The 27,480-nt window shown below is 39.6% G+C and overlaps 1 protein-coding gene across 2 annotated transcripts in view; it reads left to right on the top strand.

The window, feature by feature from the left end:
* The window catches only part of SLC3A1 (solute carrier family 3 member 1), a 68,531-nt gene that overhangs the window by 39,178 nt on the left and 1,873 nt on the right, over positions 1 to 27,480 (top strand). For both annotated transcript variants that reach the window (XM_064277144.1, XM_064277145.1), the window contains 5 exons: positions 3,955 to 4,074; positions 5,535 to 5,659; positions 7,893 to 8,088; positions 24,881 to 25,048; positions 26,074 to 26,190. In XM_064277144.1, coding sequence (XP_064133214.1) covers positions 3,955 to 4,074; positions 5,535 to 5,659; positions 7,893 to 8,088; positions 24,881 to 25,048; positions 26,074 to 26,190 — 726 coding nt within the window. The remainder of the gene's footprint in view (positions 1 to 3,954; positions 4,075 to 5,534; positions 5,660 to 7,892; positions 8,089 to 24,880; positions 25,049 to 26,073; positions 26,191 to 27,480) is intronic.

Here is a 27,480-nt window from a genome sequence, read left to right as displayed (position 1 = left end):
TCATGTTTTGTTTTTGAGTATTCCTTCTCTCGTGCTTTTGTGTTTTTTTACTAGTTTTTGTTGAACTTGAGCTGTTTTGTTATCTTTTCTTTAAATTTTTTATTCTGTTGACCATGGGAAAATTTTCTGGTTGGGTGCCTTGGAGGGGAAGTGTCTAACTGTCCAGTTGCTAACCAAAAGGCTGGGGCCCACACCCAGCCACTCCATGGGAGAAAGATATAGCAGACCACTCTCCCCAAGATTCACAGGAACCCCAGGATGCAGTACACCTCAGCCCCCACAGGTTCCGTGTTGTATAGAATGTCTCGGCAGATTGGTATCTTCTCCTGTGAACCACTAGATGGCACTCTTATCCTTAGGTTCTTCTCCTTCCCCACCCTGCCCCCTGGTCCCCCAGAACTGATTCAAGAGATCTTGGTTTCTGGACTTTAATGCATATGCAAAGGGGTGGGGGTCACTGGACACCTCAACTGTTACGTGCAGTGGGGATCGACTTTACTGTGGTGATAATAGTGAGGGTTTTTTAAGCCTTTCCTCACTGGTGCCCCTGCATGGGCACATCCACTACCCACAGTGTCTCACTGGGGGCTGTCTTCTCCTTGTCTGTTAGTCTAGACTGTTTCCCTCACTGTATTGCCCTTGAAGCCCTTCCCAGACCTAGAGCCTGTTCATCTGGAGCTTCATTGAGGTTCACCAGTACTCTCACACAGCATTAAGGTCTTCTTTCACCCCCTCCCACTTGCATGGCCTGCAAACTCCCACAGCATATTTGTGCCACCTTAAAAACCATCTGGCTAGAGCTTCCTCAGATAAACTCCCTTTCTGTGTCCCTCCTTGGGGAGTCACCCAGTCCCATCCCCAAACGGCTGGGAGGAGCCTGTGCTCCTAGTGGGTAGGATCTCTCAGGTTCTGTGCTCATCCTGCTCCTCCTCTCTTCTGCTTCTGTACTCACTCCGATTCTTCAATTCTCCAGCTACTGCCTAGGGTTTCAGATCTCAGTCTGTGCTTTTTTTTTACCCTTTGTTCAGTGAGTTAGTTGCTGGAGGAGTAAATGGGGGTGTCCACTCACTTTGCCATCTTGCTCCGCCTCTCTCCGATGGCCTTTTTTTTTTTTTTGCAGAAATGGAAAAACTGAGCTTAAAATTCACTTGGAATTGCAAGGGACCCAAACAATATTGAAAAAGAAGGACAAAGTTGGGGGATTCATACTTTTCCATTTCAAAATTTACCATAAAACTACCGTGCTTAAAACAGTATGATACCGGCATGAGGATAGCCATATAGACCAATGGAGTAGAACTGAAAGTCCAGATATAAACCCATATATCTATGGCCAATTGATTTTTGACCAGAGTGCCAACAGCATTTAATAAGAAAAGAATACTCTCTTCAACAAATGGTGCCAGGACCAGTGGATGTCCACTTGAAAAAGAATGAAGTTGGATCTTAGCACACACTGTGTACAAAAATTAACTCACAATGGATTGAATACCGAAACTGAAGTGCAGTGGTTAAGCGCTTGGCTGCTAACCAAAAGGTTGGTGATTTGAACCCATCAGCTGCTCTGTGGGAGAAAAGATCTGGTGATCTGCTCCTGTAAAGATTTCAGTCTATCAGTGGACATCTAGGTCAATTGGCATAACATACTTCATAAATAAAATATTCTACATCCTAGTTTGGTGAGTAGCATCTGGAGTCTTAAAAGCTTGCGAGTGGCCACCTAAGATACATCTATTTGGTCTCATCACATTTAGAGCAAAGGAGAATGAAGAAAACCAAAGATACAAGGAAAATATCAGCCCAGAGGACTAACGGGCCACTTGAACCACAGCCTCCACCAGCCTGAGCCCAGAAGAACTAGATGGTGCCCGACTACCACCACTGACCTCTCTGACAAGGATCATAATAGAGGGTCCCAGACAGAGCGAGAAAAAAATGTAGAGCAAAATTCAAGTTCACAACTGTCAGACTTACTGGTATGACAGAAACTGGAGGAATCCCTGAGACCATGGCCCCTGGACACCTTGCTTACTGAGAATGGAAGCCACTCTCAAAGTCCACCAAAGATTAGACAGGACTATAAAACAAACAATAACACACGTGAGGAACACGTCTCTTAGTTCAATCAAGTATACAAGACCCGAAAGCAAAGATGAGAAGGCAGGAAGGGACAGGAAAACTGGACAAATGGACACAGAGAACCCAGGGTGGAAAGGGAAAGGGGTAGAATGCTGACACATTGTGGGGATTGCAACCAATGTCACAAAACAACTCCTGTATAAATTTTTGAATGACAAACTAATTTGCACTATAAACTTTCACCTAAAACGCAATTAAAAATTTTTTTTTTCAGCCTAGGAAACCCTATGGGGCAGTTCTACTCTGTCATACAGGATTGCCATGAGTCGGAATTGACTCCATAGCACACAACAACAACAAAGCTATAAAACTTTTAAAAGGAAATATAGAGGTAAATCTTCATGATCTTGGATTTGTCAGTGGCTTCTTAGATGGGATACCAAATGCAGAGGTAACAAAAGAAAAGAGATAAATTGGACTTCCCAAAATGAAAAATGTTTGTGCAAAAAGGGTACTAACAAGAGAGTGGAAAGAAAACCCATAAAGTAGAAGAAAATACTTTCATATCATACACCTGATGAAGGTTTAGTATCTAGAATATATCAAGAACTTCTATGACTCAATAACAAAAAGACAAACAACTCAATTAAATAATGGGCAAAGAACTTAAATAGACCTTTCTCCAAAGAAGATATACAAATGGCCAATAAGCATATGAAAAGGTGTTCAACATAATCTGTCATTTGTTGTTGTTATTAGGTGCCGTCATTAGAGAAATGCAAATCAGAATCACAATTAGATACTACTTAATAAAAAATAATAATGAGAGAAAATGCCAAGTGTTGATGAGAACGCGAAGAAACTGGAACACTCGCACCTTGTTGGTGGGAATGTAAGATGGTGTAGCCATGGTGGAAGAAGTTTGGAGGTTCCTCAACAAGTTAAACGTGGGATGGCCGTGTGACACAGCAATTGTACTATGCCCAAAAGAATTTAAAACAAGTGTTCAAAGAGAAACTTGTCCACAAATGTTCTTTGCAGCAGTATTCACGATAACTAAAAGGTGGAAGCAACCCCACTGTTCACGGACAGGTGAATACATTATAAAGATGTAAGAATCTACACACAATGGACTGTTACTCAGTCATAAGAAGGAATGAAGTACTCATACATCCTACAACACGGATGAATCTTGAAAACATTATGCTGAGTGAAAGAAGCCAGATGCAAAAGGTCACAGTATGATTCCATTTATATGAAATATCAAGAATAAGCAAATTCATAGAGACAGAAAGCAGATGTATGGTTACCAGGGACTGGGGGGGACAGGGGGATGGGGAATGACTGCTTAATGGGCACAGGTTTATGTGGAGGGTGATGAAAATTGGCTGGAACTAGATAAAGGTGATGGATACACAACATTGTGAATGTACTTAATGCTACTACATTGTTCACCGTGGCTAAGATGACAAATTTTATGGATGAGATGTAGAAGTCTATAAATGCAGTTGTTGCTTTATACTTAGTCATGATACTAAGACACACCACACACACACACCCATTGCCGTCGAGTCGATTCCGATTCATAGCGACCCTGTAAGACAGAGTAGAACTGCCCCATAGAGTTTCCAAGGGGCGCCTGGTGGATTTGAACTACTGACCTTTAGGTTAGCAGCTGTAGCACTTAACCACTACGCCACCAGGGTTTCCACTAAGACACTGTTGGGCTAAAGAGATAAAAATATACTATATGGACACTGTGCTTGTTTTGTATGTGGAGAAGATAAAAAGTCATTAACAGACAAAGCTTTTATTAAAAATTATGATAAAAATGTGTAGCTAATGTAACCAAGTCTTTTGCTTCTTTCTATTTAGAAAATTATACAGTACTGGCTCGAAAAGGGTGTCGATGGCTTTAGTTTCGATGCTGTTAAATTTCTTCTAGAAGCAAGAAGTCTGAGAAATGAGATCCAAGTGAATAAGAGCCAAAGTTCGGTAAAGTTTTGTTTTAAACTTTTTTTTTCCTTCTTCCTCTGAAAATGTCATCGGATTGCTTTCTTTTTTAGCTTGAGATGAGGGATGAGCTCTGATCTGTCTATAGATTGAGCTTTGAACCATTTTCTTTAGGAAATACAGAGGAGATTGAAATGCGTACGCCCAGGTGCTTCCTTCCATAAGTTCCCTCCAGAGCGAGGGCTCCTTTGAAGAGTCCTTCAGATGACAAGGGTTCTGAGAACACGGACAGTGTGGGCAACGAGAAGGACATCTACTCACTGTGATTTTACTATCTCTCTCAAACTGAGTTGAGGAGGCCTTAATTTCCAGACTCTTTTCTGGTCATTAAAGAATGCATAGATGGAAGAGAAGGGAACTCATATTTGTTTGTTTGTTTTTTTAATTGTGTGCTATGTGCTGTTTACTTATGATATTTCATTTAACCCTCTCTACATTTTGGGTTACATCCTATGAGACAGGTTTTATTATCCCCATTTAGCAAATCTTAGAGATGTTATCTTATCAGGGGTTAAAGAGATGCTAAGTAGAATTCCAAACCAAGCCTGTTTAGCTACAGAATTTGAGTTCTTTGTACTTCCACACCAGTGGTTCTTAACCTTTCCCCCATGTCACACATGGGAGATGATATTCACATGCCGGCCTATTTCTCTGGTTGTCCACGATTCTATATTCACTTTGTCTCCAAGGCCAAATTGATAGTAGTCCTAAAATGTGTTCCAAAATGATGGATTTATATATTCACACAGTGGGATTTTATACGTCCGTCAAAATAAATGAACTACAGTGACACACAACAGTATGGGTGGATCTTCACAATACAAGGTTTAGTGAAAAAAAAAAATCCAAAAATATTACAATAGCATGACACCCTTTTTACAAAGTTAAGCAAATAAATGAATGCCACAGTTTATCACCAAGCTCCTGGCTTTTGGCCTGCATAGTAGATTCATGGGTGCATATAACTTCATTAAAACCGATGAGTTAATTAACTTACTAAAGAGAGGTCGGTTGTGCATGGGCCAATGATAAAAGTATATCATGAAATGAAGGTTGTGATTAAGCCAATTTTTTTTTGCACAGGATTTCCACTAAAAAGGAAAATTGAAGGGAAAGACAGGTAATGTATTAGTCTATTGTGTCAAGGTAGTTCAAACCCACCCAGACGTGTCTCAGAAGAGAGGCCTGGTGATCTACTTCTGAAAGGTCACAGCCTTGAACACCTATAGAGCACAGTTCTACTCTGAGGTCCCCATGAGTTGGCACTGACTCAACGACAACTGGGTTGGTTTGGTTTATGTTTATATACATCATCCAATAGAATCAATAGAAAAGGAACCTTGCAATAGCCTTGGTAATTATAATGAGCTGCTGTCAGGCAGGCCTGAGTTTCCAGTCCTGACATGTGAAGTGATGGTAACTGTGCTGCTATGTTTCTAAAGGACACGGTCACACACTACTCAGAGCTGTACCATGACTTCACCACCACTCAGGTGGGAATGCATGACATTCTCCGGAGCTTCCGGCAGACTATGGACACCTACAGCACGGAGCCTGGGAGGTACAGGTAAGCATGCAACACGTTTACTCTTCCCAGCTGCTGTGTGTGATCTGTAGTTATCTTTTACAACCACTCGTTGTTATTGGGTGCTGTTGAGTCAATTCCAACCCGTAGGGACCCCATGTTGCTGAGTAGAACTGCCCCATAGGATTTTTTTGGCGGTGATCTTTATGGAAGCAGATCGCCAGGTCTTTCTCCTACAGAGCTGCTGAGCGGGTTCGAGCCACTGACCTGTCGGCTAGCAGCTGAGCACTTTAATTGTTGCGCCACTACAACCAGTCATACTCAAGAGGCTAAAATTATGATTTAACAAGCCTGCAAAAATATAGTTTCCTACAGCTTAGGTAAAGAGCCCTGGTGGCACAGTGGTTAAGTGCTCGGCTGCTAACTAAAAGGTTGGCGGTTTGAACCCACCTGCGGAAGAAAGATGCGGCAGTCTGCTTCTGTGAGGATTACAGCCTTGAAAACCCTATGGGTCAGTTCTGCTCTGTCCTGTGGGGTCTCTATGAGTTGGAATCGACTCAATGGAGGTGGGTTTCATTTGGAGTATAGCTTGTATATGCCAGCATCTGGTATATTGTCTCATGTTTCTTCACTTTGTTAATTTTCAGCTTCCTTTTTTGTAAAATGGTACTAATCACAGTATTTCGGGGTGGGGGTTGTGAAAACTAAATTATTTGAAAAGATAATGTATCAGGTAAATGTTAGCCATTAACTATTATTATTGTTATTGTTAATATCTGACCTTGTAGTGCCCTTGTACAGTATGAATGTAAATGGTTCAGCTAAATTGTCGGCGGAGCACAATGATTACGGACACAGTTTTAGGGTCACATGGGCCTGAGCTGCTGTCCTGCTCTACAGCTTCGTGACCTTGGCCTGGGTAGTTAACATAAGCCTCAGTTTTCTCATTAAAGAAAAGATAATAATGATATCCCTGTAAGGCTATTTTGAAATTAAATGAGATAATGTAATAAAGCTCTTATTAAACAGTGCATGGCACATAATAAACACTCAATAAATTTAACTATGACTATGTTTATATCGAAGTCCCTAGGTGGCACAGATGGTTAAGTGCTCATCTGCTAACCGAAAGGCTGGTGGTTCCAACCCACCCAGAAGTGCCTCAGAAGAGAGGCCTGGTGACCTGCTTCTGAAAGGTCGCAGCCTTGAACACCTATAGAGCACAGCTCTACTCTGAGGTCCCCATGAGTTGGTAATGACTCAGCGATAACCGGGTTGGTTTGGTTTATGTTTATGTAGATCACCCGATAGAATCAATAGAAAAGGAGTTTAAGAAATTCTTCCCCACCTTAAAGTAGATGCTCTGATTAGTCTTCCCATTTTACAGATGAGGAAACTGAGCCTCTGAGCATGCAGGTAATGGTCACTCAAGTAGTAATTGCAGAGATGGGATTTGAGTAGAGGCAGTTGGGTTCCAGAGACTGTGCACTTATCCATTATTACGCTGCTTCAGTGGGGGCCATTTCAGGTGAATGTTTCCCCCAAAGAGTATTTGATTTTCAGTAATTGAGAGTGCACCCCAATAATAAGATGAAACTTTATAAGGACTCAAATTCACAGGGAAATTTTGCCGGGAGACTCCTCACCTTATATGCAGACATGTACTGTAAATTCCCAGAGGAGTGATGTGAATTGCTGAAGAAAGCCTTCGTGGAAGTTACTGAGGTGTTTTTTTTAGCTTTAATAAACTAGCTTCAAATTTTATTTATTGCGAGGTGACCTGTTTGCGATGTCTTTTTTTTTTTTCAATCGTATTGTGTTTTAGCTGAGAGTTTACAGCACACATTGGTTTTTCATTCAGAGATTTATACACATACTGTTTTGTGACATTGGTTGCAATCCCTACAAAGTGTCAGCACTCTCCCCCTTTCCCTTTTCACCCCAGGTTCCCTGTGTCCTTAAGTTCAGAAGTTACTGAGTTTTAAGCAGGTTTAGAAAGAAGAGAGCAATATTGATTGAGATCCAAACTTGCTTCTTAATTCTTAGGCATTCGACCTTGTATTGGGCCAGCCTTTGTATTTACTTCACAGAGAAATTGTCCAAGGGCCCAACGTGATGTTTCTTGGTCATCTGACTTGACATTCTTTCCAGCGAGCCCCAGCCTGATATGCTTACTAGTGCGTATCCAGCCCCCACATGCTGTGGGCCAGATATAAACAGCTGCGAGTGCTTTCCCAGCCTCCTCACAGACACTGAAGACATCAAACTCTTACAGGTTCATGGGGGCTGAAGCCAATGGGGAAAGTGTTGACAGGACCATGATGTACTACGGGCTGCCTTTTATCCAAGAAGCAGATTTTCCCTTCAACAGTTACCTCACCGAGCTAGACACTCCTGGGAACAGTCTATTTAATACAGTCATCATGTCCTGGATGGAAAACATGCCAGAAGGAAAATGGCCTAACTGGATGGTAAGTCCTCCTGCCCAGCTCGGCGTACCTTGTGCTGACGTGCTTGTTGAAGAGTCACCTCAAGAACGAGATGAATACTTGTCTCTAATGACCTTCAACTCCCCCTCCATCGATGGCTATTTAGTGAGCCAGGTGTGTCCCGGCTTCCCACCAGGTTCCTGTCATTAAGGGGGAGATGGTCCACTCAATTGAAGGAATGTTTAATGACGACTGGTGCTCCTTGGAAACCCTACGGGCAGTTCTCCTCTGTCCTAGAGCATTGTTATGAGCAAAAGGTTTGGTTTTTTGGTTATGGGTCTGTGCTTAGAATGCTAGGGGAGCATCTTGTGGGGAATAGATATCAAGCTTTAATTCTTCTCCACATATCCCAGAGTTGATGATCTCAGTGGGAAGAAAGAGGATTTCGGATGTGGGTGGGTAAACAGCAACACAGAATATACATAAAACAGTGACAAAACACCCTTCTGTGGGGGAAGAACGTAGTGCAAACACATTTAAACTGCTGAGACTCTACCGTGCCCTTCAAGATGGAGGCTGAGTGCAACTTCCATGTTGACTGAGGAAGGCCTAACCTGTTTGAAGACTGATAATAGGTTGCTTAGTGAAGAATAAAAGATATAGAAAATATTACCTGTGGTAATAAACCAACCTTTTCACTTCCACGCCTTTCAAGGCTCCTTACCCTTATCTGATTTTTCTGTCTTTGGGATTGGAACTTTGGGTTAGGAAGGGGTTAGTACCTGACTCCTTAGTAAGATACCTGCATTCGTTTAGATATGGGTTCTGCTTAAGAGTCTCAAGGTAACAGCTTAAACAAGATGGAAGTTTCTTTCTCATATAAAAGACAAATCCCCTTTCTTTTATATTAACCAAACCAGATGCCATCAAGTTGTTTCTGACTCACAGCGACCCCAGGTATGTCTCAGTGAACTGTGCTCCATGGGGTTTTCAATGGCTGATTTTTCAGAAGTAGATTGCCAGGTCTTCCTTCCAAGGCATCTCTGATGGACTCGAACCTCTAACATTTTGGTTAGCAGCCAAGTGTGTAAACTATTTGTACCACCCAGGGACTCCTCCCTTTATATTACAAGCCCTAAACTCCTGAAGAGGACAGTGGTGGTTTGGTGGTAGGATTCTCACCCTCCATGCAGGAGACCTGGGTTCGATTCCCTGCCAATGCATCTCAAGTGCAGCTACCAACTGTCTGACAGCGGAGGCTTGTGCGATGCTTGTGTTCAGCAGATACTGCCGAACAGGTTTCAGCAGAGTTTCCAACTAAGACAGCCTAGGAAGAAAGGCCTGGCAATCTACCTCTGAAGAAATTGGCCAGTGAAAATCCCATGGATCACTAGGATCCAGTCCTGTCATTCATGGGATTGCCGTGAGTCAGGGGCCAATTTGATGGCAGTGAACAGCAAAGTCCTGAACAACTCTTCAGTGTCTTGAATCTCCCCGTTTCTCTGCATCTCTACCATCTTAGGCTGCTACTGTGATACCATGTCATTCTCTGATTCTCAGCTAAGTGATGCAACAGGAAGCCTTCTGGAAACCCCAGGGTCTGCCTGTTATATGCTCCCACAGCACCCCTTCACTCCCTTCCCTAAAACCCCACACAGTTGGACATTGCCTGCTTTCCCTACTAGACTGTTAATTCCTTGAGGACAGGAGCATCCTAGCAGCCAGCATCGCGGCACCCAGCATGGTGCGCCTTCCCACTGGGTGCTCAGTGAAGACCATGGAAAGCATCAGGTGCTTGTTTGCTGGCAGTGCTGTGACTCTCATGTAGTTCAATGATTTACCAAAGACATGGCTTCTCATTGCAAGCTTTTGCATTAAAGGCTGCCCCCCTCCCAAATATCTATGCATTTGACCTGGGCCCTTTAAAGATGGGGAAATTTTGAGACAGTCTGCACAGATACTTGCCAACTCTTGCTGCTGCTTGTTCCTTGATCAAAAGCTGAAAGAATAAAGATGGAAAAAATACCACATAGTCAAAAAATAGGATCTGTAAACCACAATTAAGCTTATTTTAATCTTTTCTGAAATGCTAATTGGCAGGAATGTGTGTTATTATTGACAGAGACTTCCTCAGGATGAAAGAGACTCAAATTTAAGACTTAAGATATTATCCCTAAATTAAGTTATACATACAGTCAAAGAGACACAGTGACAGAAATTCAAAACCAAAGGCATTCATCACACAACTTTAGATTTGTTCCCCTTTCCTGGATTATACAGCTATGGGGCACTATAAAAATGGGTGGGTAGCTGTTACAAATCCTATAAATTATCATATCAACAGAAATTTTTTTTGGTTGCAATTTTAATGTGCTGAAAGCTAAAACTAAAAGATTTAATTAGTTGAATATAAATATTAAAAATATACCTACTTAAAAAAAAAACAGCTTAATTAAGATATGATTCACCCTTTTAAAGTATATAATTCAGTCTGTTTGTTTGTCTTTTTGTATATTCACAGAGTTCTACAATCATACCAATGTCAAATTTCATAACATTTTCATCACCCCAAAAAGAAACCCCTTACCCATTGGCAGTCACTCCCCATGGCCCACTCCCTTCCTGCCCCGAGCCCTTGGCAATCACCAGTGTACTTTCTGGCTCTATTGTTATGTTGTTAGCTCCTGTCAAGTTGGTTTGGACTCATACATACATACCCTAGGTATGGTTTTATAGGCCTGTCTAATCTTTGGCTGATAGGTGAATTCAGGAGTGGCTTCAGTTCTCAGCAGGGTGTCTGGGGCCAGTCTCAGTGGTTCCTTCAGTCTCTGTCAGACCAGTAAGTCTGGTCTTTTTTTTTTTCGTGTGAGTTTGAATTTTGTTTTACATTTTTCTCCCAGTCTGTCTGGGACCCTCTATTGTGATCCCAGTCAGAGCAGTTGGTGGAGGTAGCCGGGCACCATCTAGTTCTTCTGGGCTCAGGCTGGTGGAGGCTTCGGTTCATATGGTCCATTAGTCCTTTGACTGTTATTTTCCTTGTGTCATTGGTTTTCTTCATTTTCCTTTGGTGTGAATGTTATGGGACCAATAGATGCATTTTGGATGGCCACTTGCAAGCTTTTAAGACCCCAGACGCTACTCACCAAAGTAGGATGTAGAACATTTTCTTTATGAACTGTATTATGTCAGTTGACCTAGATGTCCCCCAAGACCATGGTCCCCAGCCCTCATAACTGGGTCCCTCAAGGTGTTTGGATATGTCTAGGAAGCTTCTATGACTTTACCCTAGTCGAGTTGTGCTGACTTCCCCAGTATTATGTAATGTCTCAACCGTTACCAAAATTACCATTTATCTACTATCTAGTTAGTGTTTTTCCCTCCCCATCCCTTCCCTCCCTCATAACCATCAAAGATTGTTTTTTTCTGTGTGTAAACCTTTTCTTGTGTTTTTATAATACTGGTGTCATACAATATTTGTCATTTTGTGATTGACTTATTCACTCAACGTGTTGCCCTCCAGATTCATCCATGCTGTGAGGTTTTTTGAGGATTCATCATTGTTCTTTGTTATGTAGTATTCCATCATGTGTATGTACCATAATTTGTTTATAGGTTCATCTGTTGATGGGCACTGTCATGGATTGAATTGTGTCCCCCAAAAATATGTGTCAACTTGGTTAGGCCATGATTCCCAGTATTGTGTGGTTGTCCTCCATTTTGTGATTGTAATTGTATGTTAAAGAGGATTAGGGTGGGATTGTAACACCCTTACCTAGGTCACATCCCAGATTCAAAGTAAAGGGAAAGGGAAGTGAGCAGAGAGCTGGGACCTCATACCCCCAAGAAAGCAGTGCCGGGAGCAGAGCAAGTCCTTTGGACCTGGGGTCCCCGCTCAGAGAAGCTACTAGTCCGGGGGAAGATTGATAAGAAAGCCGACAGAGACAGAAAGCCTTTCCTTGGAGCTGATGCACTGAATTTGGACTTCTAGCTTACTAGACTGTGAGAAAATTAATTTCTCTTTGTTAAAGCCGTTCACTTGTGATATTTCTGTTATAGCAGCGCTAGATGACCAAGACAGGCACTTAGGTTGTTTTCATCTTTTTGCTATTGTGAATAATGCTGCAATGAACATGGGCGTACATATGCCTATTCGTGTGACGGCTCTTATTTCTCTAGGATATATTCCTAGGAGTAGGATTGCTGGATCTGATGGTACTTCTATTTCTAGCTTTTTGAGGAGGTGCCATATTGTTTTCCATGGTGGTTGTAGCATTTTACTTTTCCACCCGTAGTGCATCAGAGTTCCGACCTCCCCACAATCTCTCCAACATTTGTTATTTTCTGCTTTCTTGATTCGTGCCAGTAATGTTGGGGTGAGGTGATATTTCATTGTAATTTTGATTTGCATTTTTCTAAAGGCTAATGATCGCAAGCATTTCCTCATGTATCTGTTAGCTGCCTGAACATCTTCTTAGGTGAAATGTCTATTCCTATCCTTTGCCCATTTTTTAATTGGATTATTTATCTTTTATTATTGAGGTATTGAAATATTCTGTAGATTTTAGAGATTAGCCTCTTGTTGGATATGTCTTAGCCAAAATCTTCTTTCCAGTCTGTAGATTCTTTTTTACTCTTGGTGAAGTCTTTTGATGAATGTAAGTATTTAATTTTTAAGAGCTAGTTATGTAATTTATCTTCTGGCATTTGTGCATTGTTAGTTATGGCTTGTATTGAATTTATGCCATGTAGTAGGACCCCTAGCATTGTCCCTATTTTTTCTTCCATGGCTTTATCCTTTTAGGTTTTATATTTAGGTAGATTGTTTATATTTTTATTATTCGGTTTTAAGTGTTCTTTTTATAGTCTGGATATGTGATTTGCAAGTATTTTCTCCCATTCTATGTGTTGTCTTCTCACTTTGTTGATGGTTGATTTGTACTTTTAAGCACAAATGTTTTAATTTTGATGAAGTTCAATTTATTTATTTTTCTTCTGTTGCTTGTGCTTTTACTGTCATATCTGAGAAACCATCGCCCAATCTAGTTATCCCAGTACCATATGCTAAAAGGCTATTCTTTCCCCATTGACTTGTCTTGAACCCTTGTTGAAAATCAGTTGATCCTACATGTATGCTTAATTTCTGGACTCTCAATTCTGTTCCATTCGTCTATGTGCCTGTCTTTATGTCAGTACAACGTTGTCTTGCTTATAGCTTTGTAGTAAGTTTTGAAATTGGCAAGTGTGATTCCTCCAGTTTTTGTTCTTTTTTCAAGTTTGTTTCAGCTGTTCTCAGCCCCTAGCATTTGCATTAGTTTAGATATATATGAATTTTAGGATTAGCTCATCAAATTCTGCAAAAAAGCCAGCAGGGATTTTGATAGGGATCGTGTTGAATCTGTAGATCACTTTGGTGAGTAATGCCTTTTTAACAATGTTAAATCTTCCAATCCAGGAACATGGGCTGTCTCTTCATTTATTTGGGTCTTTTTTAAATTTCTTTCAGCAACGATTGGTATTCTTCTTTCTTTTTTGTTTTTACAATAATTTGTACTTTTCAGTGTACTAGCTTTGCACTTGTTTTGTTAAATTTACTCCTAAGTATTTTATTCTTTTTGATATTATTGTAAATGGAATTATTTTCTTAATTTTATTTTGAGATCGTTCATTCTCAGGGTACAGAAATACAATTGATTTTTGTGTACTGCTTTTGTATCCTGCAAATTCAGTGAACTTCTTTATTAGTTTCTAACAGTTTATTTTGGATTCCTTAGGATTTTTAACTGTAAGATCAAGTCATCTGTGAATATAGATGGTTTTACTTCTGTTCAATCTGGATTTCTTTTATTTTATTTTCTTGCCTAATTTCTCTGGCTAAAATCTCTAGTAAATGTTGAATACAAGTGGTAAGAGAAGACACTGTCTTATCACTGACCTTAGGGGGGAAGCATCTGGCCTTTCACTATTAAGTATATTGTTAGCTATGGGTTTTTTGTAGATACCGTTTATCAGATTGAGGAAATTCCCTTCTGGTCCTAGTTTGTTGTTTTTGTCATGAAAATGCATTGGGATTTGTCAAATGCTTTTTCTGTACCTTTTGAGATGATAATGTGGTTTTTGTCTTTTATTCTATTTACATGTTATATTACATTGATTGATATTTATATGTTGAACCAATCTTTAATTCCTGGGGTAAACCGCACCTAGTGTCGGTGTATAATCTTATATACATGTGGTGCTGGCTTCTGTTTGATGGTTATTTTGTCTATATTCATAAAAGATATCGGTATGTAGTTCTGCTGTGATATTTTTGTCTGGTTTTGGTATTAGGGTAATACTGGCCTTAAAAAACGAGTTGGAAAGTGTTCCCTTCTCTTCTGTTTTTATATATATATATATTTTTTTATTATACTTTAGATGAAGGTTTATAGAACAAACTAGCTTCTCATTAAACAATTAATACACACATTGTTTTGTGACACGGGTTGCCAACCCCACAGCATGTCAACACTCTCCCCTTCATGACCTTGGGTTTTCTATTGCCGGCTTTCTTGTCCCCTCCTGCCTTCTTGTCCTTGTGCCTGGGCTGGTGTACCCATTTAGTCTTGTTTTGTTTTATGGGCCTGTGTAATCCTTGGCTGAAGGGTGAACCTCAGGAGTGACTTCACTACTGAGCTAAAAGCATGTCCAGGGGCAATACTCGGGATTTCTGCAGTCCCTGTTTGACCAGTAAGTCTGGTCTTTTTGTGTATGTGTGTGTGTGTGAGTTAGAACTTTGTGATCCCTGTCAGAGCAGTCAGTGGTGGTAGCAGGCACCATCTAGTTGTACTGGACTCGGTCTGGTGGAGGCCATGGTAGTTGTGGCCCATTAGTCTATCCCTTGTGTCTTTGGTGTTCTTCGTCCTCCCTTGCTTCAGACAGGATGAGACCAGTGGAGTATCATAGATGGCTGCGCACAAGCTTTTCAGACCCCAGACGCTACTCACCAAAGTAGAATGTAAAACATTTTCTTTATAAACCATACTATGCTAACTGAGCTAGATGTTCCTGGAGACCATGGTCCCCACAGCCCTCAGCCTAGCAATTTGGTCCCTCAGGGACTTTAGATGTAGCTATGGAGCTTCCATGACCTTGCCTTGGACAAGTTGCGCTGGTTTCCCCAGTATTGTGTACTGTCTTGCCCTTCACCAAAGTTTCCACTTATCTATTGTCTATTTAGTGTTTTTCCATCCCAGTCCCTCCCCTCCCTCATAACCATCAAAGATGGTTTCTTTTTGTGTGTAAATCTTTTCATGAATTTTTATAGTAGTCATCTCATACAATATTTGTCCTTTTGTGATTGACTTATTTCACTGAGCATAATGCTGTCCGGATTCATCCATGTTGTGAGATGCCTTGCAGATTCATCATTGTTCTTTATCATTGTGTAGTACTCCATCGTGTGTATGTACCATAGTTTGTTTATCCCCTGATCTGTTGATGGGCATCTAGGTTGTTTCCATCTTTTTGCCATTGTGACCAATGCTGCAATGAACATGGGTGTGCATATGTCTATTCATGTGATGGCTCTTTTTTCTCTAGGATATATTCCTAGATGGGATTGCTGGATCATATGGTATTTCTATTTCTAGCTTCTTAAGGAAGTGCCATATTGTTTTCCAAAATGGTTGTACTATTTTGCCTTCCTACCAGCAGTGCATGAGAGCTCCAATCTCCCCACATCCTCTCCAAGATTTGTTATTTTCTGTTTTTTTGATTTGTGCCAGTAATGTGGGGGTGAGATGGCATCTCATTGTAATTTTGATTCGCATGTCTGTAATGGCTAGTGATCTTGAACATTTTCTCATGTGTCCGTTAGCTGCTTGAATGTCTTCTTGGTGAAGTGTCTATTCATATCCTTTGCCCATTTTTTAATTGGATTATTTGTCTTTTTTTTTTTTTTGTAGAGGTGTTGGATTTTAGAAATTAGACCTTTGTTGGGTTTGTCATAGCCCCAATTTTTTTCCCAGTCTGTAGGTTCTCTTTTTACCCTTGGTGAAGTCTTTTGATGAGCATAAGTGTTTAATTTTTAGAAGATCCCAGTTATCGCTATGGGGACCATGGTCTTGGGGAACCTCTAGCTCAATTGACATAACATAGTTTGGTAAAGAAATTGTTCTACATTCTACTTTGGTGAGTAGCATCTGGGGCCTTAAAAGCCTGTGTGTGGCTATCTAAGATTCTCCACTGGTCTCACCCCTTCAGAAACAAGGGAGAATGAAGAAAACTGAAGACACAAGGCAAAGATTAGTCCAGAGCACTAATGGACCACAATTACCACAGCATCCACCAGACTGAATCCAGTACAAGGAGATGGTGCCCGGCTACCACCACTGACTGTTCTGACAGGGATCACAATTGAGGATCCTGGACAGAGCTGGAGAAAAGTGTAGAAAAAAGTTCTAACTCACATGCTCAGAAAAAAGACCGGACTTCCTGGCCTGACAGAGATTGGAGAAACCCTGACAGTATGACCCTCCCTGCCCCAACACCCTTTTAGCTCAGTAATGAAGTCACTCTTGAGGCACACCAGCCCAGGGGCAAGGACTAGAATGCAGGAGGGAACAGGAAAGCTGGTAATAGGGGACCAAAGTTGAGAAGGGAGAGAATTGACATGTCATTGTGTTGTTAACCAATGTCATAAAACAATACGTGTACTAAATGTTTAAGGAGAAGCTAGTTCTGTAAACCTTCATCTAAAGTACAGTAAAAAAGAAAAAAAAAAAAAGAAGATCCCACTTATCTAGCTTATCTTCTGGACTTGTGTGTTGTTAGTTATGGTTTGTATCCTATTAGTGCTGTGTATTAGGGTCCTCTTCTATTTTTTAAAATTACTCTAGGGATTGCAGCCATAAATTTCCCTCTAAGCACTACTTTAGCTGTGTCCCATAGTTTTAGTACATTATGTTTCCATTTTCATCCATCTCAAAGTATTTTCTAATTTTTGTTGTAATGTCTGTGTGCACTTAAGCAGAATGTATATTTTCCTGTTGGGCGACGTCTGTTAGGTCTAATTGGTTAACAGTTGCTTTAGTCTTTTATTCCCTTGTTGCACTTCTACCTAGTTGTTTTATTCATTATCGAAAGTAGTATATTGAAGTCTCTAACTATTATTGTTGATTGCCTATTTCTCCTTTCAATTCTGTTAGTTTTTGCTTCATGCATTTTGAGGTTCTGTTGTTAGATGCATATATATTTATAATTTTTATGTCTTCCTGATCCATTGACTCTGTTATCATTATAAAATGTCCTTCTTTGTATTTAGGAACAGCTTTTGTCTTAAAGTCTATTTTGTCTGATATTAATATAGCCACTTTAGCTCTCTTCGTTTTGGGTACTGTTTGCATGGTATTACTTTTCCCATCCTCTTACTTTCAACCCGTTTGTGTCTTTGAATCTAAATGATGTGTTTTATAGACAGCATATAGCTGGATCATGTTTTGTTTTTATAATCCATTCTGTCTTTTAATTGAAGTGCGTAGTCCATTTACATTTAATGTAATTACCAGTAAGGTAAGACTTACATCTACCATTTTGGTATTTGTTTGCTGCATAACTCTTACCTTTTTTGTTCCTCTCTTCCTCTATTAGTCTTCTTTTGTGTTAAATAGATATTTTCTAGCATACCATTTTAATTCCTTTTTTTTTTTACTGTATATTTTTTGTGTTTTTTCTTAGTTGGTACTCTGGAGATTACAATTAGCATATTAGTTTAAAACAATCTAGTTTGGATTAATACCAGCTTTATTTCAATCTAGTACAAAATTTTTGTTTCAATACAGTTCTGTCTCTCCCCACTTCTTTGTACTATTACTGTTATACACATTAATCTTTATACATTATTAGCCCATCAGTATAGTTTTATAAGCATTGATTTTTTTTATGTAGCTGCCTTTTAAATCAGATAGAATTACAAACAATAATAAATTTATATTGTATTTTATATTTGCCTATTTATTTACATTTATTGATATAATTTATTTCTTCATGTGGATTCATGTTATTGTCTAGTGTCCCTTCATTTTTGCCAGAAGGACTCCCTTTTGTATTTCAGAGGGCAGGTCTACTAGCAAATAATTCTGTCTCTCTCAATCTTTTTTTTGAATCTGGGAATGTCTTAATTTTTCCCTTTTTTTTTTTTTGAAGGATAGTTTTGCTGGATATAAAAGTCTTTTTCTTTCAGCACTTTGAATATACCCTCCTGTCTTTTGCTTTTCATCTTTTCTCATGAGAAATCAGCTGTTAATCTTAGCGAGGATCCTTTGTATATGATGTGCTGCTTTTCTCTTGCTGCTTTCATGATTCTCTGTCTTTTGACCACTTTTTAAAATTGTGGTAAATACATGTGTATCAAAATATTTGCCATTTCAACATTTTTCACATGTACAATTTGGTGACATTGTGTTGATCATGTTGTGCAACCATTGCCATTATCCATTCTCAGATTTTTCCATCACCCTTAACAGAAGCTCAGCGTCTCCTAAGCAGTGATCCCTTTTTCCCCTTGATGCCTGATAACTTAGGTCTGTATGCACTTGCCTATTCTAGATATTTTATATAAGTGGAATCATACATTTGTCCTTTTTTGACTGACTTATTTCACTTAGCAAGATGTTTTCTAGGTTCATTCATGTTGCACCATTTACCAGAACTTTGTTTCTCTTTATGGATAAGTAATATTCCATTCTCTATACGTGACACATTTAGTATATCCATTCATCATTTGATGGAGATTTAGGTTGTTTCCATCTTTTGGCTATTGTGGATAGTGCTGCAATGAACATTGGTGTACATGTATCTGTTTGTGTTCCTGCTTTCAATCCTTTTGGTCATATACCTAAAAGTGGAATTGTTGGGTTGTATGGTAATTCTGTGTTTAACATTTTGAAGAACGCCAGACTGTTTTCCACAGTAGCTGTACCATCTTTTGACATGTGGGTGTGTCTTAGGTGTGGCTCTTTATCAATTTCTCCTGTTTGGAGTTTGTTGAGCTTCTTGGATGTACAGGTTAATGTTTTTCAACAAATTTGGGAAGCTTTGGGCTATTTTTTTTCTTCAAATATTCTTTCTGGCCCTTTCTTTCTCGACTGTCTTTCTAGGACTCTTGTTATGTGTATGTTGGTATGCTCGATGGTGTCCTGTAGGTTTCTGAGACTCTGCTCATTTTTCTTCATTCTTTTTTTTCTCTTCCTCAGGCTGATTAGTCTCTATTGACCTGTCTTCAAGTTCACTGATCCTTTCTTTTTCCAGTTCCAATCTGTTGAGCCCTTATAGTAAATTTTTCATTTCTATTATTGTACTTTCCAACTCTAAAATTTCTACTTGGTTCTTTTTTATATATATTTTTTAATTTCTTTACTGATATTGTCTATTCGATGAGGCATTGTTCACATACTTTTTGGAAGTTTTTTAGGCATTGTTTCCTTTAGTTTTTTGAACATATTTATAATAGCTGATTGTCTAGTAAGTCCAATGTTTGGGCTTCTTCTGCAGCAATTTCTACTGAATGCTTTCTTTTTTTCTTGTCTATGAGCCATACTTTCCTGTTTCTTTTTATGTCTTGTAATTTATTGTTGAAAACTGGATAAGTACTATAATATAATGTGGCAACTCTGGAAATCATATTCTCCGCTCCCCAGAGCTAGTTGTTTGTTTAGTGACTTTCTTGGACTGATTTTTTAGTCTGTATATATATATATATATATTTTTTTTTTTTTTTTTTTTGTGCAGGGCCATTGAATCTCTGGCTAGTTTAGTGGTAAGCTAATGATTGGAGATTTCCTTAGATGTCATGAACTAATAAGACTCTCAGTCTTTGCTATGGCAGGCAGTTTACAACTCTGCCTTAGTCTTCACTTCCTGCGTGCGTAGAGCCTCAATGTTAGCCAGAGGTGAGAGATTAGGGCTTTCTCAGGTCTTTTCTGGACATCACAGTCCTTAGCATGCACACAGCCTTGTGAACAAGTGTGGCCTTCTTGGTTCCCAGGAATATGTGGGAACTTTCAAAGCCCTTATGGGCATTTCATTCTCCAGTTTTTCTTTTTAGCGTTTTGGTCAGACTGGTTGGACCTGATTGGTAACACCAGCTCAGGCAGGTGCGTTAAGCAATTGCCATTTATTGTTTTCTATAAATGCCCTGGGGATGGTGCTGTTTACCCAGAATCATCTCTAAGTCAGGTCAAATAAAGAGAAAGCTTTGAGAATGGAGCTTTTTAGCAAGTTGCCAGAAAGGTTATCCATAGTGATAGTTATCTAGGGATGGAGTATTTGGTGAGCTCTAAACCCATCTGGTCTCTCTAGTGGCTTCTAGGCTGCCGGTATTCACAGCTATTAGTTGGAAGGCTGTTGGTTTTTAAGGCTATCATGGTCTGAGAAAGGAGAATGGGACTAGGGCAAGTTAAAATGACACGAATCTTTTTTTTTTTTTTACTGAGGTCCAGCTGTTTTTTTTTTTTAATTAAACACTCCTCAGATTGTTGTAAGCCTTTAGTTAATTTCCAGAGTTCCGAAAAATTGCATTTAAACTATTTATTTTATTATTTTTTTTCTTTTTATTGTATTGTAGATGAAGGTTTACAGAATAAACTAGCTTCTCATTAAACAGTACACATATTATGACATTGGTTAACAACCCCACAACATGTCAACATCTCCCTTCTTGACCTTGGTTCCCTATTACCAGCTTTTCTGCCCCCTCCTGCCTTCTAGTCCTTGCCTCTGGGCTTGTGTACCCCTTTAGTCTAGTTTTGTTGTATGGGCCTGTCTAATCTTTGGCTGAAGGGTGAACATCAACAATGACTTCGTTACTGAGCTAAAAGTGTGTCTGGTGGCCATACTCTCAGAGTTTCTCCAATCTCTGTCAGGCCAGTCTTTTTTTTTTTTTTTTGGTGAGTTAGCATGTTGTTCTACATTTTTCTCCAGCTCTGTCCAGGACCCACTATTGTGATCCCTGTCAGAACAGTCAGTGTTGGTGGCCGGGCACCAACTCCTTGTACTGGACTCAGTCTGGTGGATGCCGTGGTAGTAGTGGTCCATTGGTCCTTAGGACTGCTCTTTGTCTTGTGTCTTCAGTTTTCTTTATTCTCCCTTGCTCCCGAAGGGGTGAGACCAGTGGAGTATCTTAGATGGTCACTCACAGGCTTTTAAGACTCTAGATGCTACTCACCAAAGTAGAATGTAGAACATTTTCTTTATAAACTATGTTATGCCAGTTGAGCTGGATGATCCCCAAGGCCATGGTCCCCACAGCCCTCAGCGCAGCAATTCTGTCCCTTAGGGAATTTGGGTGTGTCTGTGGAGCTTTGATGACCTTGCCTTGTACAAGTTGTCCTGGCTTCCCCAGAATTGTGTACTGTCTTACCCTTCACCACAGTTCACTGTTTTCCCATTCCTACCCCTCCCCTCCCTTGTAACCATCAAAGATTGTTCCTTTTTGTGTGTAAACCTTTTCATGAGTTTTTACAGTAATGGTCTTACACAATATTTGTCCTTTTGTGATTGACTTATTTCACTTAGCATAATGCCCTCCAGAGTCATCCATGTTGTGAAATGCTTACCTGATTCATCATTGTTCTTTATGGTTGTGTAATACTCCGTTGTGTGTATGTACCATAGTTTGTTTATCCATTAATCTGTTGATGGTCATCTAGGTTGTTTCCATCTTTTTCCTATTGTGAACAATGCTGCAGTGAAAATGGGTGTGGATATGTCTATTCATGTGATGACTCTTATTTCTCTAGGGTTTTTTCCTGGGAGTGGGATTGCTGGATCATATGGTATTTCTATTTCTAGCTTTCTAAGGAAGTGCCGTATCGTTTTCCAAAATGGTTGTATCATTTTGCATTCCCACCAGCAGTGCGTAAGAGCTCTCATCTCTTTGCAGCCTCTTCAACATTTGTTATTTTCTTTTTTTTAATTTGTGCCAGTAATGCTGAGGGGAGGTGGTATCTCACTGTGGTTTTGATGTGCATTTCTCTAATTGCTAGTGATCTTGAGCATTTCCTCATGAGTCTGTTAGCCACTTTAATATCTTTTTTGGTGAAGCACCTGTTCATTTCCTTTGCCCATGGAAAAAGTAGATTTTGACAGTTTTTGCCAGCATTCTCACTGATTTTATGGAGGAGCAGATTTTTAAAGACCCTTATTCCACCATTCTAGAGGTGCCCCCATACCACAAATTTTACAATGTAGTTTTGGCATTTTTTTTAATGTACTGAAAGTCTCAGAAATTATAGGTGACCATGACCTCTCTCAGCCTGTGAGAGGCCTTGACCCATGTCCATTGCTGTGAACTCACCACCTGTGGAAATGTTTCCTGATTTTAATTCTGAAACAGAAAGTGCTCTATGTCCAGAAGGCTTGAGGAATCATAGGGTTTCTTGTCAGATGCTCTCAAGAGAATGAAATGAATGAAAGAATATAGGCAAATTTTGACCTAATTATCTTGACATAAAAAGACATAGAAAGATACTATACAATAGTCTATAAAAATATAAGTGTAAAGATAGTGTTAGTACATAAAGAACAAAACAAAACAACCTCTCATTTCCTGAATTGTAACAATCAAGTTCCCATTCTCAGACCCAAATTTAAAGGCTGGTTCTGCCTCATACCGTGAAGTTATGAAATTTCTCAGTTTATCATTTGTAACATGTAGATAATATCTGACAGCACTGTAGTGGAGAGAGAAATAACATATAATGTAAGTATGAAAGTCTTTTTTAAACATTCAAGTGCTGCGCTCAGCATACGCACACGAGATTGACTTACGGTGATATGGAAGGAGTCGTCAGGTGATGTAAATAAGCTTTTAAATAAAGACTATGTTTTCTAATGTAATATGTAATTAGAGGATTTAACATAGAAATATACTTACAGATTTATAAAGCATATTTCAGAATTTCCTTTTGGACTATGTAAATTTCTTTTTAAAAAGTTGATTTATCTTTTACTATAAAATTTGTTCCGAATAGTTTTGAGAGTTAAAACAATAAAAAAAGGGGTACATCAGAAGTCTTTCTCCCACCTGTCTCTTCCATCTTGTTCCCTTGCCCTGATCTCTATAGAGCATTGTTGCATCTTTTCCTGTCAATATCCTTTTATCCAAATGTGAGCAAATATGAATATACACACTCACAAATTTGATCATATTTGGCACATCATTGTGAGGTAAGTTGTTATCACTATTTTGTAGGTGATCACTGGCCAAGGCAGTAAATTGGTTACTTACATGGCAGGTGGCAGGCCTGGGGTTGAAATGCAGGCTTGCTGATACACGGCTACCTTGTTTGTCTATGTGGTGAACTTTTTGTTAAGTAAATCTTCCAGAAAACTGTGTATACAGCCATGTTCTTAAAAATTTCTGTCTTTCACATTAATCCAAGGAACACAAAATAATAAATGTTGGAGAGGCTGTGGAGAGATTGGGACACTTATACACTGCTGGTGGGAATGTAAAATGGTACAAGCACTTTAGAAATCGATTTGGCGCTTCCTTAAAAAGCTAGAAATAGAACTACCATACGATCCAGCAATCCCACTCCTTGGAATATATCCTAGAGAAATGAGCCTTTACATGAACAGATATATGCACACTCATGTTTATTGCAGCACTGTTTACAATAGCAAAAAGTTGGAAGCAACCAAGGTGCCCATCGACGGATGAATGGATAAATTATGGTATATTCACACAATGGAATACTACCCATCGATAAAGAACAGTGAGGAATCTGTGAAACATTTTATAATATGGAGGAACCTGGAAGGCATTATGCTGAGTGAAATCAGTCAGTTGCAAAAGGACAAATATTGTATAAGACCACTATTATAAGAACTTGAGAAATAGTTTAAACTGAGAAGAAAACATTCTTTTGTGGTTACGAGGGTGGGAGGGAGGGTGGGAGAGGAGTATTCACTAATTAGATACTAGATAAGAACTACTTTAGGTGAAGGGAAAGATGACACACAATACAGGGGAGGTCAGCACAACTGGACTAAACCAAAAACAAGTTTCCTGAATAAAATGAACGCTTCGAAGGCCAGTGTAGCAGGGGCAGGGGTTTGGGGAGCATGGTTCCAGGGGACATCTAAGTCAATTGGCATAATAAAATCTATTAAGAAAACATTCTGCATCCCTCTTTGAAGAGTGGCATCTGGGGTCTTAAATGCTAGCAAGTAGCCATCTAAGATGCATCAGTTGGTCTCAACCCACCTGGATCAAAGGAGAATGAAGAACACCAAGGACACAAGGCAATTACAAGCCCAAGAGACAGAAAGGGCCACATGAACCAGAGACTTACATCACCCTGAGACCAGAAGAACTAGATGGTGCGTGGCTACAACTGATGACTGCCCTGACAGGAGAGCAGTGGGATGCAGACCCCAAATTCTCATAAAAAGACCAGACTTAATGGTCTGACTGAGAATGGAAGGACCCTGGTGGCCATGGCCCCCAGACCTTCTGTTGGCCCAGGACAGAAACCATTCCCAAAGCCAACCCTTCAGACATGGATTGGACAATGGGTTGGAGAGGGATGCTGGTGAGGAGTGGACACTTGAGACTATGTTGGCATCTCCTACCTGGAGGGGAAATGAGAGGGTGGAGGGGGTTAGAAGCTGGCGAAAAGGACACGAAAACAGAGAGTGGAGGGAGAGAGCGGGCTGTCTCATTAGGGGGAGAGTAATTGGGAGTATGTAGCAAGGTGTATGTAAGTTTTTGTGGGAGAGACTGCCTTGATTTGTAAACTTTCTCTGAAAGCACAATAAAAATTAAAAAAAAAAAAAAATTTCTGCCTTTCAGACTGGTGGACCGGATAACTCTCGGTTGACTTCTCGTTTGGGGAAAGAATATGTCAATGTCATGAATATGCTCATTTTAACACTCCCCGGCACTCCCATAACTTACTATGGAGAAGAAATAGGAATGGAAAATATTTTAGCCACAAGTCTCGATGAAATCTACGATGCTGTAAGTTTAATACAACTTAGCCATGCACCATAGCTGTAAAACTAAGTACTTGTTTTTTTTTTTGCAAATCAGAGAATTTATAATTTTTATTCCATTGCTGAAAATTTTGCTAACTTTGCTTTTCTTTCTTATTATTACATGGTAAGAATTGATAGCTTTCCTGGTAGTGGGAATATTAACCCACAACTGAATTTCTAGGGTAGAGGCCAGGAATCTGGATTCTAAAGATGCTTTCCTGCTGATTCTTGTACGTTCCAAAATTTGAGAACCAGCATTCTGAGTTCAGAATATTATTCGGTGCCCTCTCTCTGAAGGATGGAGGGTTAAGAACATTCGTCTCCTTAGTCTTGTCTTTCCTGAGCTAGATCTTATTTGACCATTGCAAAAAGACTCTTCTCTTCATGTTATCCAATGCAGCGTACAGCCTCAGACTTGAGTGGTTTTTTTGTTTGAGGCTACGGATCTCACAATTACGTTACTGGGTAGATGACTGATGTTGAATATTTCATTTGTATGGGTAGCTTCCAAGCGTATGAGATCCAATTTCCCTAATACGTGGTCAAGGCGAAACTTTTTCTATTTCAGCTCCTAAATTTGTGTGTGTGCACTCGTGCAGAGCAACCAGGCTGGGTACATGTAGGCTGGAAGTCAGGCTCCTTGTACAGAGCAGTGTCTTAAATTCATCACCACTGTATCGTGGTTGAATGAGTAACCTGAGAAGAACTGGTAATGGCATATTCTGAAATTCTGCGTTACTTTTTAGGGAAAAAAGCAGCAAAGATTCCAAGCATGTATCTAAGCTCAGTTATTATAGTCTATTTAAACCCAAGATGTTATTAGGTATTTTCCAATTAAAAGTATGAAACTGGCTTCTTTATTGAATGTTAAGGTCTTTTCATTATGCATGCTATGAACACAAGCACTAGCTAACAGATAATAGGTAATTAAATAATTTTGAAGTGTATCAGGCCAAGTTACATTGAACAACCAGACTACTGTTTTCTTTTTATGGTCTCTTGACACAGAACACTCTTCTCTCAAAGTCACCAATGCAGTGGGACAACAGCTCAAATGCTGGATTTTCTGAAGGCAATCACACCTGGTTACCCATCAATTCAGATTACCACACTGTGAACGTTGATGTAAGTATCCATGAAAAATTTATGCCAATGCTAGACACATAAATGGGTTTCTGTACTGAGAACATATACTGTGTGTCTAAACCTTAACAGATACTCTTTGAATCACATAGATTTCTCTTGCAATTTTGTTTGCAAATCATGTTTTTGTGAAAATACAAACTGGCACACAGGTTTACCAATTGAAGCATCATGCAAAATATGCACTCTTCATTGAAATGACCCTTACTAAGACCTCTGAGCTACGAAGATGAAAATAAGACAAAATCTTTTGGCAAGCCTAGCTACCCACTGCTCCCCTCTTCCCCTCAAAAGGAAAGGAGAGGGAGGGAGGAAGGAAAGGAGAAAATCAATCAATCCAGGGTCTTGTGCACTTGATGGCGAGGCTGTTTATCTGAAAAAAACTAAAGATACAAATGACCCCTAAAGGAGTAGTTCTGGAAAAGAATGGCCCTTTGGCTTTGCCTGTACTATTTTCTGTTCTTGTGGTAACCAAGTTTCAGCAAACAAATTTCTTAAGCAGAAATGCTGAAATTCCAGCCAAGTACTAAGTACATCCCCTTAAAAAAAAAAAAAAACTTAAGACCAGGAAAACAAAACAAAAAAAAAGGCTTCAGGTGAGTACAGTGATTCCATTGTCATGAGATCATGAAAATTCCACTGGGAAACACAATCTAAGCTGATTTAGGGGAAGAGAAATTACTGGCATCACCTCAACCTGCTAAGTATTTCGAAAAACTCTCCAGGTTTTCTGATAGACTTCCACGTAAATCCTCCTATTGGTGCCGCAGTTCCCCGCCCCAGGCAGCACTGGGGATTTTTTTTCTTTTTTTTTTATGAGCTCATTGTTTTATACAGTTGTAAGTCCTTGACAGCACACAATATATATGTAACGCTTGTGTTTTGGAGTAAACGCATCTGTTGAATCTCAGTATGTCCAAAATATTCTCATAGACCGATGTGAGTCGAATATGTAAGAAATCCTCATAAAAATGTGTCTCACCAAAGCTGAACAACGTACAGGCAGACTAAAATGTGCATTCCCTAGGCAAATGACAGTTACAAAAAGTTGGTGTGGAAATATTTAATAGCAGACAAAAGAGAATTCAATATGAAAAGCATTATATGAGACAAAGGCAATATCAAAAAACTGAGAAAAGAACATTCCACTAAAAATTATCAATCTATGCATCTAACAATAGCTTCAAAATATATAAAACAAATGCTCTGCGAAATGCAAGGAGAAACTGAGAAATCCACAATGACAGAGAAAGACTTCAACACACTTCAAGT

Source organism: Loxodonta africana, chromosome 26 (genome assembly GCF_030014295.1).
Source record: "Loxodonta africana isolate mLoxAfr1 chromosome 26, mLoxAfr1.hap2, whole genome shotgun sequence".
NCBI classification, from domain to species: Eukaryota; Metazoa; Chordata; class Mammalia; order Proboscidea; family Elephantidae; genus Loxodonta; species Loxodonta africana.
The sequence above is the reverse complement of the archived record's forward strand: the minus strand, read 5'-3'. Positions and strand labels throughout refer to the sequence as shown.